This window comes from Lissotriton vulgaris, chromosome 2_1 (assembly GCF_964263255.1).
Source record: "Lissotriton vulgaris chromosome 2_1, aLisVul1.2, whole genome shotgun sequence".
Taxonomy (NCBI): Eukaryota; Metazoa; Chordata; class Amphibia; order Caudata; family Salamandridae; genus Lissotriton; species Lissotriton vulgaris.
Genome location: NC_141687.1, coordinates 537,859,777 through 537,872,616, shown reverse-complemented (window position 1 = coordinate 537,872,616; position 12,840 = coordinate 537,859,777). Strand labels below are relative to the sequence as shown.

Genomic DNA, 12,840 nt, shown 5'->3' with positions numbered 1-12,840 from the left:
TCACAAGCTTTTGATGGTAATCCTACAAATACCTTTTTGGGTTCTACTCACAAATCATCGTAGACATTGTGTTTGATAAAATTGTCCTACGCGTTGCAAGTAGCTGTTAGTCATCAATGTATTTAATACTATTGATGACAGCTTGAGATAATTTATTAATACTCTCACTCTGCCTTGGCATTAGGTGCAAGGCCTTTCACATGTGTAATACAAGTGCGTTTATTATTACATCCATATACAATGGTTGCTCGATTACAATCTCGGCCTGAGGCAAGGATGCCATTTTCTTTCTATAGTCTTTTGTTTCCTAGTATAATCAGAGGAGACACTTCAATTTCAATTAATCTTTATTCTATCCATTTATAATACAGATCATAAAAGTAAAGACACTTCTGCTGATCTTGAGCGGTCCCTTGGTGCAGAAGCTTTCGCCTAGTAGCTGACTGATAACTCCGAGAGTGGTGTCCTGTTCGTGACCAGGACGGGGTCATACACTCTTACCCACCAGGTAAAGGGTTAGATCATACAGAAGGAGGTTTTCTTTGCAGAACATATTTATTTTATTTATTTATAAAGTTTTATATAGAGCGAAATTCATTCACACCCTACACATGTAGGTTAGCGTTAGCATCCTTTGGGAACACTCGATTGTTAAAATCTTTTATGTGTATCCATATAAAACCTGTTGTAACATGATTATGGAACTCTGTTTTATTCTCTGTGTTGACACTCATAACTTTTATCTGCTTCTGTCTATTTATCATCGCCACTCATATATTCTACACAAGAATCACTACGGTTCAATAAATATTGAAAACGCCCCTCTGTGTATTCTTAGCATATTTCTCTGAGCGAAAGAAAGCACGATTGACTGAGCGAAAGTTTGAAGTCTGTCCCCACAGTTCCTGAGGGAACAGAGTTGCAATGTTCAGTGTTTGCCAGAACTGTTCGCTCCCTGTTCAGGTTTAGTGGGGGCTAACAGTGGCAGTGCGACTAGCTGGTGCAGGGGACAAAATATCCTTCGAGTGTGCATGGAATCAGTCTAGCACCATCCTAAGTTTATGTTGCCCTCAAACATGCAATTCCTACTGATTAGTGGCAACTACACAACAGCAGACCAAGGCCTCAGACCACTTAGTGAATTTATAAAGGTGGAAGCCATCTTGTAATGGTGAACAGGACAAACCAAGCTTCCTCTTCATATGAAAATGTGCAAACTTTTTTTTTTTGAATGCCCATTGTAGGTGGCTTTTCTTTGCCACTGCATCTTGACACCGGTACAAAAGCACTACCATCAGGATCTTTCCAGACATTATCTTGAATGCACAGTGGCAAGGAATCAGCTTTAATGAGGTCAACAAGAAACTACGAGAGCAGGGAATTCACATACATGATGCTGTTCCTTGCAAAGCTCCTAGTCAACTTAGAATAGAAAACAGGTTATCAGATAAAACCTACGGGGATATAGAGGGGTGGCATATAGTTGGTAGCTAACCAAGCCCAAAAGGCAACAACAAAGACGCAATGTTGATCAGGATGCTGGTGAACATATGATAGGGAAGGAGCTCTTGTACATGGCAGCAAGACTCTGGAAAGAACTTAGTGAAATAACGAAAGATCTAGATGTCTGAGACGATGGCGTCAACAGCATCCAGAGACATGAGAACTGACTTGCCTTGAAGGGTAAAATAAACTCTGATTGTGACTAAATGGGAAAAACCCAGAAGGGAAAAAAAGCAAATTATGAGTATGAGTGAGAGGCAGAGGCAGAGGAAGAAAGGACATGCAACCTACAGAACGAGAGGGAGGGCGAACAACAGACTAATTATACAAGCCCTTAGTGGAGTAAGCACTAAGGTGTTTCCTGGGAATGCCAATATGGATTCCCTTCCCCCTTCTTTTCCATACCCCTTTTTGAAGAACAAGGATGGTGTGAGCTACCAGGGAAATCAAGACTAGCTACCACAACAACTGTTGTTTGCTGTACAGGCCTACATGGAGTATAGGGGCGAATAGACACTCTGCAAGTTTTGAAGGCAGGCAGTTGGAAGCCTGCATCATAGGGAGGTAGGGTAGGAGGAGGTGAATTGAGTTTAATTGCTCTATCAGTTGTGATTGATTGGTATCTTCATTTGAGCAGGTATCACAGGCTCCAGACTCTTACAAGGGAGCAGGTCATGGACCAGGAAGAATTAAATATGAGCACACATTGCCCCATAGACCCAGAGAACCCACCATTAAGACACTTAAGTGCACTATCCTGTAATGTTAATGGCATGGGGGGGTTAAATCAAACTTGGTATGGTCCTTCAATACCTTAACAAGCATGCCCCAGTACTAGTCATGCTACAAGAGACCCACTTAAAGGGAAATAGTTGCATAGGCCTGGAGAGAGGGGGGTACAAAGTGTTAGCTCAATCGAGCTTCACGTCTGATTCAAAGTGGGGGCAGAGATCCTCATTAACAAATTGGTCCTCTTTATGGTGGGATAACATTTTATTTAAGATCAGGGGTGATCTGTGGCACTAAAGTAGAAGGTCTCAACGTTTGTTCAGTGTATCTACCACCCAAGTTACATTTACAGACACTAGGGATAAAGGGATGGACTATTCTGCACATTGCAAGAAGGCACCTTTACATAAGAAGGTGACTTAAACCTAACAGTAAAAGATGATTATGACAGGCAAGACATCAAGAATAGTAAAAGGCACTTAACCCTCATCAACTTAGTAAACGCTGGGGGCTTTATAGATATGTGAGAGTACTCAAGAGAAAGACAGTATACCTTTAACTCTGGGCCCCCGATGTTTCACGCACAGACTAGTCACACAGGTACATTTTGCAGAGACAGATTTCTTGGGAAGGGAATATAGAATCATACACCACTATGGGTAAAATGTATAGGACAGGAAGCTAGAGTAAACTAAGGCTGAGCCTTCTGACACATGGTTTCTTAAGGTTAAAAAACATACCTACACTGACCATCAGTTTGATGAAAAACAAATGCAGTGCAGAACCCTATAGGAAAATGGGAGGCCTATAACATTTACCAGGGTCCAAGAAATCTAACTCATGCAGGAAAAAAAGAGGAGGGAAAAAGCAGGGGCGCTTGCGTCTGAAATTCTTAAGTTAGAAAAGGGATTCATGCTCACCGATGGGGAGGTCCTGGGTCCCAAGTGGAGGCTAATGCAACAGGAATACCAACCCCTAGTTACAAATCAGGTGCACGGTTACTTCCTAGCCCCCCAGGAAAAAACAATATGAAGTTATTAAAAAAGCCGGGAAGCTACCTGCATGGCTGTGAAGAGGGAACGTGGGAGGATACAGATCCATGGTTGATGACCCCGACAGGGATAAGAGTTCAAGATAATAGAAGGCTTTTAGGAAACATTCGCAGAGTACTTCTTCATAAAGCATGGAAAAATGGAGGAGGGAGAAAACTGAACTGTTCTAGGAGACACCTAAATACCCAAAATCTAAAACAAGACAATACATTTCATGAGAGTATACAGCAGTCAATAATCAGGCCACAGGGATTAACTGCCACCCAACATAATCGTACAAGGGAATGGCAAGGAACCCATACACCATATCTTTAATACACTTATGGTGTCAGTCACTATGGGGCGTTTACCTAATGACCAAAGACTAACGACTATAGTGACAATACTGAAAGATGGTAAGACTCTGGACAGATGCGCATCCTATAGACCAATACCTTTATTCAATGTAAAGATTACAAATTCGTTAAAAGTACTGGCCACTCATTTGCGGAAAGTTGTTGGCACATTCGTACACCAGGATCAATCGGCTTTTTGCCCAACAGGAGTATGAGATTCAATCTAAGACGGCTCTGCCAAGATACAGGTGCATGGAGTATGCCAAAAAAGTCACAGAACCAACTATAATCTTATTGCTAGGACAGACCAAAGCCTTTGACACTCTTGAACAGCCCTTCATGTTGCAGGTACTGGAAGAATTGTCTTTGAGCCTAACTTCATGACATGGGTGAAACTGCTATAAAAAGAGCCAATGGCAAGAGTAAAAATGAATAACATCTGGGAACAAGGCGGTTTTGTGCCCTCCCTCAAATATTTGCATTAGCATTGGAGCCAATAGCACGTTGGGTCCTGAAAGAGCCACTGGTGGGACAGTCCATGAGACAAAAGAATATCTTTATATGCGGACAATGTGCTTTTATACACAACTTGAACATAAATTACTGGCTTGCAGACTTCTACAGATACTTATGGTATTTGGAAAGCTAGGTACTGTTCCCCTCGATGGGTAGGATGTTGGGAAGATCTTTGCGTTGACCATAAAGTATCGCTAGAGGGATTTAAATACATTGGAATACATGTAACATGGGAACTGGTGGTATAAATTAAGAGAAATGTATGAACTCTGCAAGATAAGTTTAGGGAAGACATAAGAAATTTGAGATCGTTTCTGTAATCGTTATTTGGGCTGAGGCATCATGCTTAAAATGCTAGTGCTGCTCAAGTTTCTTTATTCCTTTCAAAACACTCCTCATTCTGTCCCCGCAAATTTTGGGGGAAGATTGGAAGTGGATATTAGGTTGTTCCTGTGGGGGTAGAAACTTTCACGAATGGCACTTAACAAGCTTACAAATGAGCCATATGACAGGGTAAGAGCCTTGCCAAGCATACAAAAAAACATCTGGGCCGCCCAGCTGACAGTGATTAGGTATTCTCTCCACAAAAAAAAGCCAACTTTCAGGCTCAATAGACAACCATGGGTTTGAGGGGGCATATGGCAGCTCTCTACAGGCCAAGATGTGGAGAGAGGAAAATAAATTCTTAGGCGCACAATCTTAGATGTGCTGACAAAAGACACCTTCTTAGGACATTGATAGTCTGAGGTAGGTGGGAGCACTTCACAGATTTCAAAAGTGGGACTGCAATCCTGGTCTGGAAACTTACCTGAAGAAGGGAAGTGCTTACCGACCCGATCCAAGAATAACTACTCTTTGATGATCTTCGGGTGCATTAAGATGCAGGGGTCGCAAGCTAGTGGGCCATGGTTGGGCCCCAGACACCACATGTAGAACCCCAAGCACTTAGGAGCTGACATTCAACCAATTAAGTGTAGAAATTGATGAGGAATCTTTCAGTTAAAGCCAAAGCTCCAGACTCGCACTGTTAAGTTGTGGAAAAAAGGAAATAGCACCTTGTCTAGGTCAATGTTGTCATATCCTGGGTGGACAGAGCAGCCACTGGAATTGCAAGGCACTACCTGGTGTCACTGAAGAGCTATTGCTGGGGCAAATAGTTTCCAGATACAGTGTGCCTCCTGGAGAAAAGTCATAAGGTGATGGTTATACAGGAAAAAGTATAACGTATCCAACAGACTAGTTAATTAATGACCAGTTTGTAAACATTATATAAATGCCTATACATACATATACATACAAGTACTTTGTTCGACTGAAATAGGTGGTAATCCAAAAAGCAAGGTATATGAAATCTATAGATCTCATTTGACAATGGTTACCTCCAGCTCTTTACCATCACAAAAGGGTATCCACCCAGGGTATATTCATGGGATTCTTTCTCGTCCATTAATGCCTTGGTGTACCTAATGTTGTGTACATTTCCTTGGAAATCAGGAGCATAATATCACAAACCAAGCCACATGCTTTTGTTCTCATGTTAAATTAAATAGCCCTGAATGGGCTAATAAACTGTCGCCCATTTCATGTCTTAGCATTTAGCTTTTCATGATGCAGGGAGCTAGGTGCCTGATCTAGGCATCTTTGGAAACAATAACAAGGTGCTGGACGAAACCAACATCTTAATGCAGGAAAATGTACACCCTAAAAGAAGTTCCACGATGTCTGCCATGACCTGTCCATATTTCAAGACTATGCCCTGTTCTTGCAGTTGTTGCTCAATCTAACATGGGATTTTCAGAGAATTTAAGGGAATTCTGCCTAAAATTATGTTTAGTAGTACCTCTGATTCCATTTTAATTTTAACACTTTTCTTTCGGCATGGAAAGGAAAGGGCATTGAAAAGAGTCAAACTGTAAGAGCATATCACTGTCTAAGAACACGAGTGCAAGTACCCACAGAATTATTAGATAATACATAATCTATGCAACAATCGTCAATGCTGATGCAACTTCTCAAAGTTACATTTCTGTGCCATATGTACTATCAATAGTGGATTTCATCTTTGTTAATGTGACAGTATTACTTTGTCTTAGAAACAAAAAAAATAGCCATATAAATTATTAAAACAAATAGTGGTGCTATTTCTACACTCTGCCTCATCAAGAAGTGAACAGTAATAGCAGGTTGGCCTAGAACGTACTGTGTAGAGGAGCTCCACTGGCGTGACAGGGCTGGTGAATATGGTACGGAGACACCGGAGGCAAGCTTCAATAAACTTCAGGTCTGGCGACAGTAATCCTATGAGTGCAAATGGGAGAGTATGTTTCAGTTTGAGCTCCTCTTACTAAAAGTAAATAGAATAATTTTAAATCATAAGAAATAATTAAATGGGAGTATGTACTGCGCCGGGTGAATGCCGGGATACCTTGCAGCAAGGCAGGGATAATGTGGCAGTCAAGCAAGGATTTAACATTGTTTTCTGTGCCCATTGCCAGGCTCCCCAGGACAACAGCACACTCTGTCTTTAGCTCTGTGCCAGATGTTTCATGCTGCAGGAGGTACAACAACCTGTTGAGACAAAGAATTGACATAACTATAGAGATGAGGCAAAAACAACAAATGAAGGCACAACAGTCTCCATGCATAAATTGAGCCATTTTTCTAACACTCTACATACAAGACAGCTATGCAGGAGTGATACTGAAATAGTTTACTTGATGGCAGATCGAGATTCCAACGGCCATCGATTCTTCTTGCAAGCTCTCATCACAAAGACCCTACATGATATCGAATTTTATATTCCCTTGTAGTTTTCCCTGTTTTCTGTCCTAGATGAAAAACATTACATTTTGTTGAATACGTCATTTATCCAGTGAGCTTTTTTTAGGCATTCAAAACAATTATTTCGATGAAGGATTGTGTAATGTTTGAATGGTTCCGTGTTATTCTCTATCCATCTCTGTTGATATATGCATGGTTAGATTCTTGATCCGATCGATTTTGAACTTCAAAAGACACACCACTGGATGACTTTTTGCCACCCTGCATACATGACTTCCATACCTGGACATAGCACTTCAGAGGCGTGAAAACTGTACAACACTGACAGAACCTCCTGGCTTCAGCTAGTCGTCTCACTATATACACATCAATGTTTTTCCTGCCTCCCCTACAAATGTCAGAATTTAGAGACTACGAAGTCTCCTAATGGTGACAAGAGCTCTCTAATGCTTATGGACTGAAGGACCTCATTTCTGCTCCCCTAAGTTACTCTGCATGTATATCTCATGTATGCAGCTCCTCTGTAATGTCAAAAATGTCGCTTTTACCTCAGTTAGACTTGATTTGTAACACTATGCAGCCATATATCGGATTACCTACATGGAGTCCGTATCACAGTGATGCAACTTGTCTGCACGAAATGGCAATGAAGGCTTCAAAGTCTCAATAATGCAGTACCGTTTTGTCAGCTTTAGCTTAGGAAAACTAGGATACAAGAAAAATTCCTCCCTATCCCCCTCAGTTTTTCTGTACCCAAAGTGAACAGCTGAGAGAGAAAGGCTGCAACTTTCACCTATGCCAGTACATCTTTAGTTGTTGTTTCACTTGTAGTAGACAAACAGTTCCTTCATCCTTGCTCAATAAGCATAGATTCCCCATTTTGTTTGGGTGGTGCTTTCAGTCTTCTGACAGTTCATTAATGTTACTTTTTATCCATCTTGGTTCCTGTTCTCTCATCACTTTATACTGTCTTTTCCTAAAGACCCATGTTTACCTGTGCTCTTTTTGGTGTACATTAGAGTAGGAAATTTCAGCTCTTGCCCTTCCCCCAAGTAGAAATGTGTAGTGGTCTACTTATGTCTTTGCCTCTTTAATGTTGATGTAACCCAATAGATTCTTGGAGACATCACTTCGAATGTAAAGTGCCTTGGCAACTAGGAATTCAGTTGCTGGGAAGAGTGGTTTGAGCTGGCTGTACTGGAATATGGTGGACGCTTAATTAAACAGGATTTCACAAGCTACATGTGTGTCGGAACATCCTTTTAACAAAACACAACCAAATCCTTCACCATTGGCAATTACAGCTGCCCATGACTTGCCTCCCCCACGGTGTGGTGACTATGTGTATAATATACTCTTCTTCCTCACGCCCTCTTCAATCACTCTTGCACCCCAACCTAGTTGGCTAGCACCATTTAACCCAAATATTAGTTATACATTCGTTACCTTCAGAATTACCCCCAGGTGTCAGACTGGATCCGAACATTTTTTGTTTAGCAGTACCCCTGTGTGTCGGTAGGTGGTGTCGGTCGACTCCCAGTCCGTCGTCATGTTCGCCAGGATTTACGTTGCAGTGTTTATTTAGACGCCGGCCCTACGCGCTGACGTCAGTTCTGACACGACTTTCCACGCCACAACCATAGAGCCATGCAAGACACTGACCACTGGTGCACATAACTAAGGCCCTGGAAGGGAGTCCCTATCCCTAGAAGCCAGTTTGCTGAATGGGGAGGATGGGGTGGGAGGGGGCTGGGAGTAAGGAATCTATAACTAGATATGTCTCTTACAGATACATTGTTACCAAAGGTAAGTAACTTGTTCATCTGATTGAGACTGCAGTTATAGATACCTTACCTTTAGAATAGATACCCCAGCAATCCCAACCCCGCAGGTGGGTCTGCAAGCAAAGTTCACACCAGAAAGTCCTGGAGAACAGAGCGGCCGAAGTAGCCGTCTCTCCGGACTTAGCTGTCCAGGTAATAATGTTTGATGAACGTGTGCAGAGATGCCCACGTTGCTGCAGGAAAGATCTCAAGGAGTGGGACTTCACGCCCCAAGGTAGTAGTAGCTGCCGTTGCCCTGGTGGAGTGGGCACAAAGTCCCACTTGGGCTTCCTTCTTTTCCAAGGAGTAGCAGATTTTAATGCATAGGACAACCCATCGAGAGATGGTGCGTTTTTGTACAGCCAACCTTTCTTGGCCCCCACATACCCAACAAACAGTTAATCGTCCACCCATAAATCTTTTGTGCAGTTGAGATAGAAAGACAGCGCATATTTGGGTCCAGACGGTGGAGTCTCTCCTCCTCCTTGGAAGGGTGCGGAGGTGGGAAGAAGGTGGGCAAAGTGATGGTCTGTCATATATGGAAAGAGGTAACCACTTTGGGAAGAAAAGATGGCCTTGTGCGAAGTACTACTTTGTCCAGATGAACAGCAGGAAAAGGAGGTTTTGAAGACAAAGCCTGAAGCTCACTCATCCTGTGAGCAGAGGTCATGGCAACAAGGAAAACGGTCTTCAGAGAGAGGAGCCTGAGAGGACAGTTGTGAAGATGCTCCAAGGGAGTGCACATAAGATAGGTGAAGACCAGGTTCAAGTCCCACTAGTGCATTATGAACGGAGAAGGAGGAAAGAGCGGAGTAATGCCCTTTAGAAATCTATTTACAATAGAAGACTTGAAAAGTGAAAGCTGATCAGGAAGGCGAAGAAAGGCAGATATGGCTGAAAGGTAGCCTTTAAGAGTGCCCAGGGCAGAGCTCTTCCGGGCCAAAGAAAGCATGTACAAGAGAACCTCCAAAAGAGGGGCAGAAAGGGGATCCACAGCCTTTAATGTGCACCAAGCCACAAACGTGTTCCATCTGCAGGCGTATACCGTTTTAGTGGAGGGATTCCTGGCTGCCAACATGGCATTACAAACTTCAGGAGGAAGGTCAAAAGCTGTCAACTTTCGCCGCTCAATCTCTACACAAGGAGGTGGAGGATGGACAGGTTCGGGTGGAAGACAGTCCCCTGCTGCTACAACAGAATATCCTCCCGAAGAGGCAGTCTGATGGGAGGATCGATGGCCATGCTCAAGAGCTCAGGGTGCCAGACTCTTCGTGCCCAGTCAGGAGCCACAAAAATGACTTGGACTCGGTCGAGCTTGATATTCTTCAGCACTATGGGCAGAAGTGGTACAGGGGGAAAGGCATACAGGAAGTCACAATTCCATTTGCGACGAAAAGCATTGCCGAGCAAGGCCCGCCTTGGAAATTCCAAAGCGCAGAACTGGTGACACTGCAAGTTCTCTTCGGTGGCGAGCAGATCTAACCAAGGCTCTCCCCACTGCTGAATGAGACCTTGCACCACCTCAGAGTGAACACACCATTCGTGATTCATCATGCACCGACGGCTGAGTTCGTCCGCTGTGGCGTTCAGAGAACCTGCCAAGTGTTGAACCACCTGTGATATGCCATGATGTTCCAGCAATGTCCAAAGGCAATTAGCCTCCTGACATCGGGTCCACGACTTGACCCCGCCCTGTTTGTTGCAGTACCACATGGCGGTGGTGCCGTCTGAACACCTGCACCACTCTTCCTTTGACAGAAGGAAGAAATACCTTCAGTGCAAGACAGATCGCCCGGAGCTCCAAAAGGTTGATGTGGAGACCAGACACTGCTGGAGACCAAAGACCCCTGATCTCCGCCTCTCCCAGGTGACTGCCCCATCCCAGAAGTGACGCATCCGTCACAACAGTCAACTCTGGTTGAGAAAGGTAAAGGGATCTGTCGCTGACCCAATACTGGTTCCTGAGCCACCACTGCAATTGATGTGCAGTCCCCTCTGAGATCTAGACAACATCGGAAAGATTCCCCTGATGCTGCACCCACTGGAATTTCAGGTCCCACTGCAGAGCCGCAAATGCCACCTGGCATGATCCACCAGCAGGATGCAGGAGGCCATGAGGCCCAGCAGCCTCAGAGTCTCACCAAAATCCGGGATAGAGACCGAAACATCAGTATCATAGCCCAAATATTACGGACTCGCTGCTCGGGAGGATAAGCCCGAAACTGCTCGGTAACCAGAACTGCTCTGATGAAAAGGTGCTTCTGAGGGGGAATTAGGTGGGACCTCGGCACACGGATAGTGAACCCCAGCGAGTGCAGGAGGTCAGCCGTAGTCAGCAGGTAGTAGACTACAGCCTGGGGCGAGCCCACCTTCAACAGCCAGTCGTCAAGATAGGGGAAGACTGGAACCCCTGGTGAGCGCAGATGAGCTGCGACCACCGCCATCACTTTCGTGAACAGCCGAGGGGCACTGGTAAGGCTAAATGGGTGGGGGGGACGGTAAACTGGAAATGCTCGTGGTCTATCATGAACCGTAGGTAATGCCTGTGGGCTGGCAGGACGGGGATATGGAAATATGCGTCCTGCAAATCCAATGCTACCATCCAGTTTCCGGGGTCGAGGGCAAATAGGACTTGCGCCAACGTGAGCATCTTTAACTTCTTTCCGGTGGAAACAGTGGAGGGCCCTGAGGTCTAAGATAGGACGCAGGCCTTTGTCCTTCTTTTGGACCAGAAAGTAGTGGGAATAGCAACCACAACCTACTTCTGGCACAGGGACCCTTTTGATAGCTTCCCTTGGCCAAGAAAGCTGCAACTTCCTGGCGGAGAAGGGCCAAGTGATCCTCCGACAAGTGATGGAAGGATGGTGGCTTGGAGGGAGGGGCAGTCTCAAAAGGAAGGGAGGAGCCCCTTTGGACATTCTGCAAAACCCACTGTCCGACGTGATGTTTTGCCACTGGGGGAGGTGATGTTGAATCCTGTCGCCCACTAGCCTCTGGTGACCCTGAAAGGTCAGATTAGGAGGGCTTGTAGGCTGCTGCAGGTGGTTCTGGGTGTACTGGCCCGCCCTCTGGCCCACAGATCGTAGTCACTGGGTCCCATGTTCGCAGCCAAGCAGAGGCAGGGTTGCTTGCATGGGCCGGTGGCTGGACTGTGTCCAACATGGTGGGGGCCCCCCTTCCATGGCCACGAAAGGGGCGAAAAGCAGACTGCGCGGGGCGAGAGGTTGCAGCGAGGCCCAAGGACCTGGGTGGAGCCCTAGAATCCTTGAAGCGCTCAAGCACAAATTCTGCCTGGTCACCCAAAAGGCGACGCCCATCAAAGGGCATGTCCAGTAAGGTGGATTAGACATCCCCAGAGAAACCAGACATAATCAACCAGGCTAAGCGCCTCAAGGCTACTGACGTGGAAACTGTTCTGCCCAGAAAGTCGGAGGTATCCAGCCCACATCTGATGATGAACTTAGCTGTGTCTCTACTGCATGGGTGAGAACGGCCCTGGCCTCCTACGGACACTGTGACAGTAGTTGCACAACCATATCCCACACCGTATGGGTATATCGCCCCAAGAGGCATGCAGTGTTCACTGACAGCAGCTCTAAGCTGGCGGAAGAAAACATCTTCTTCCCAAGGTGGATTCCTATCTGGGGGTGCAGTAGGGAATGCACCCTTAGAGGATGAGGCTTGGACCATAAAGCTCTCGGGAGCAGAAGTTGGAACAGGTAAAGTGGGTTGCCCGGGGCCGGCAGTGATGTCCGGCAATTATCCTGTCCACAGGAGCCCCTGTGCTGGGCTTGGACCAAGTACCCAGAAGGACGTCGGTGAGGGCTTCATTAAAAGGCAGAAGGGACTCCAAAGAGGTCGCTGCCGATTGAAGCACCTCTGTCAGGAGGTTAGTCCTGACTGCCACCGTAGGAAGCTCATGGCCCAAAGCCTCAGATACCCTGCGCAACAGCAATGCATTGGAAGCTCCCTCCTCCATAGCCAAGGTAGGGGGGGGAGAACATGCCAAGACCTGGGGAGGTATCCCAAAAAAAACTGCCATCACCCAGTTCCTCTCGCCAGTCCGGCTCTTCAAGCAGGTCAGCCAAAGGGTCCACAGAA

At 45.4% G+C, this 12,840-nt stretch overlaps 1 protein-coding gene across 12 annotated transcripts in view; it reads right to left on the bottom strand.

Annotated features, from left to right (window-relative positions):
* The window catches only part of ARMC8 (armadillo repeat containing 8), a 702,262-nt gene that overhangs the window by 494,080 nt on the left and 195,342 nt on the right, over positions 1 to 12,840 (bottom strand). For 7 of the 12 annotated variants that reach the window (XM_086955495.1, XM_086955496.1, XM_086955490.1 and 4 more), the window contains exons 4-5: positions 6,561 to 6,703; positions 6,336 to 6,433 (exon numbers count right to left, since the gene is read on the bottom strand). In XM_086955495.1, the coding sequence (XP_086811621.1) occupies positions 6,336 to 6,433; positions 6,561 to 6,703 (241 nt within the window). Of the gene's footprint in view, positions 1 to 6,335; positions 6,434 to 6,536; positions 6,704 to 12,840 lie in introns of all 12 variants that reach the window. The other 5 variants (XM_086955494.1, XM_086955489.1, XM_086955491.1 and 2 more) reach the window with 1 other exon arrangement.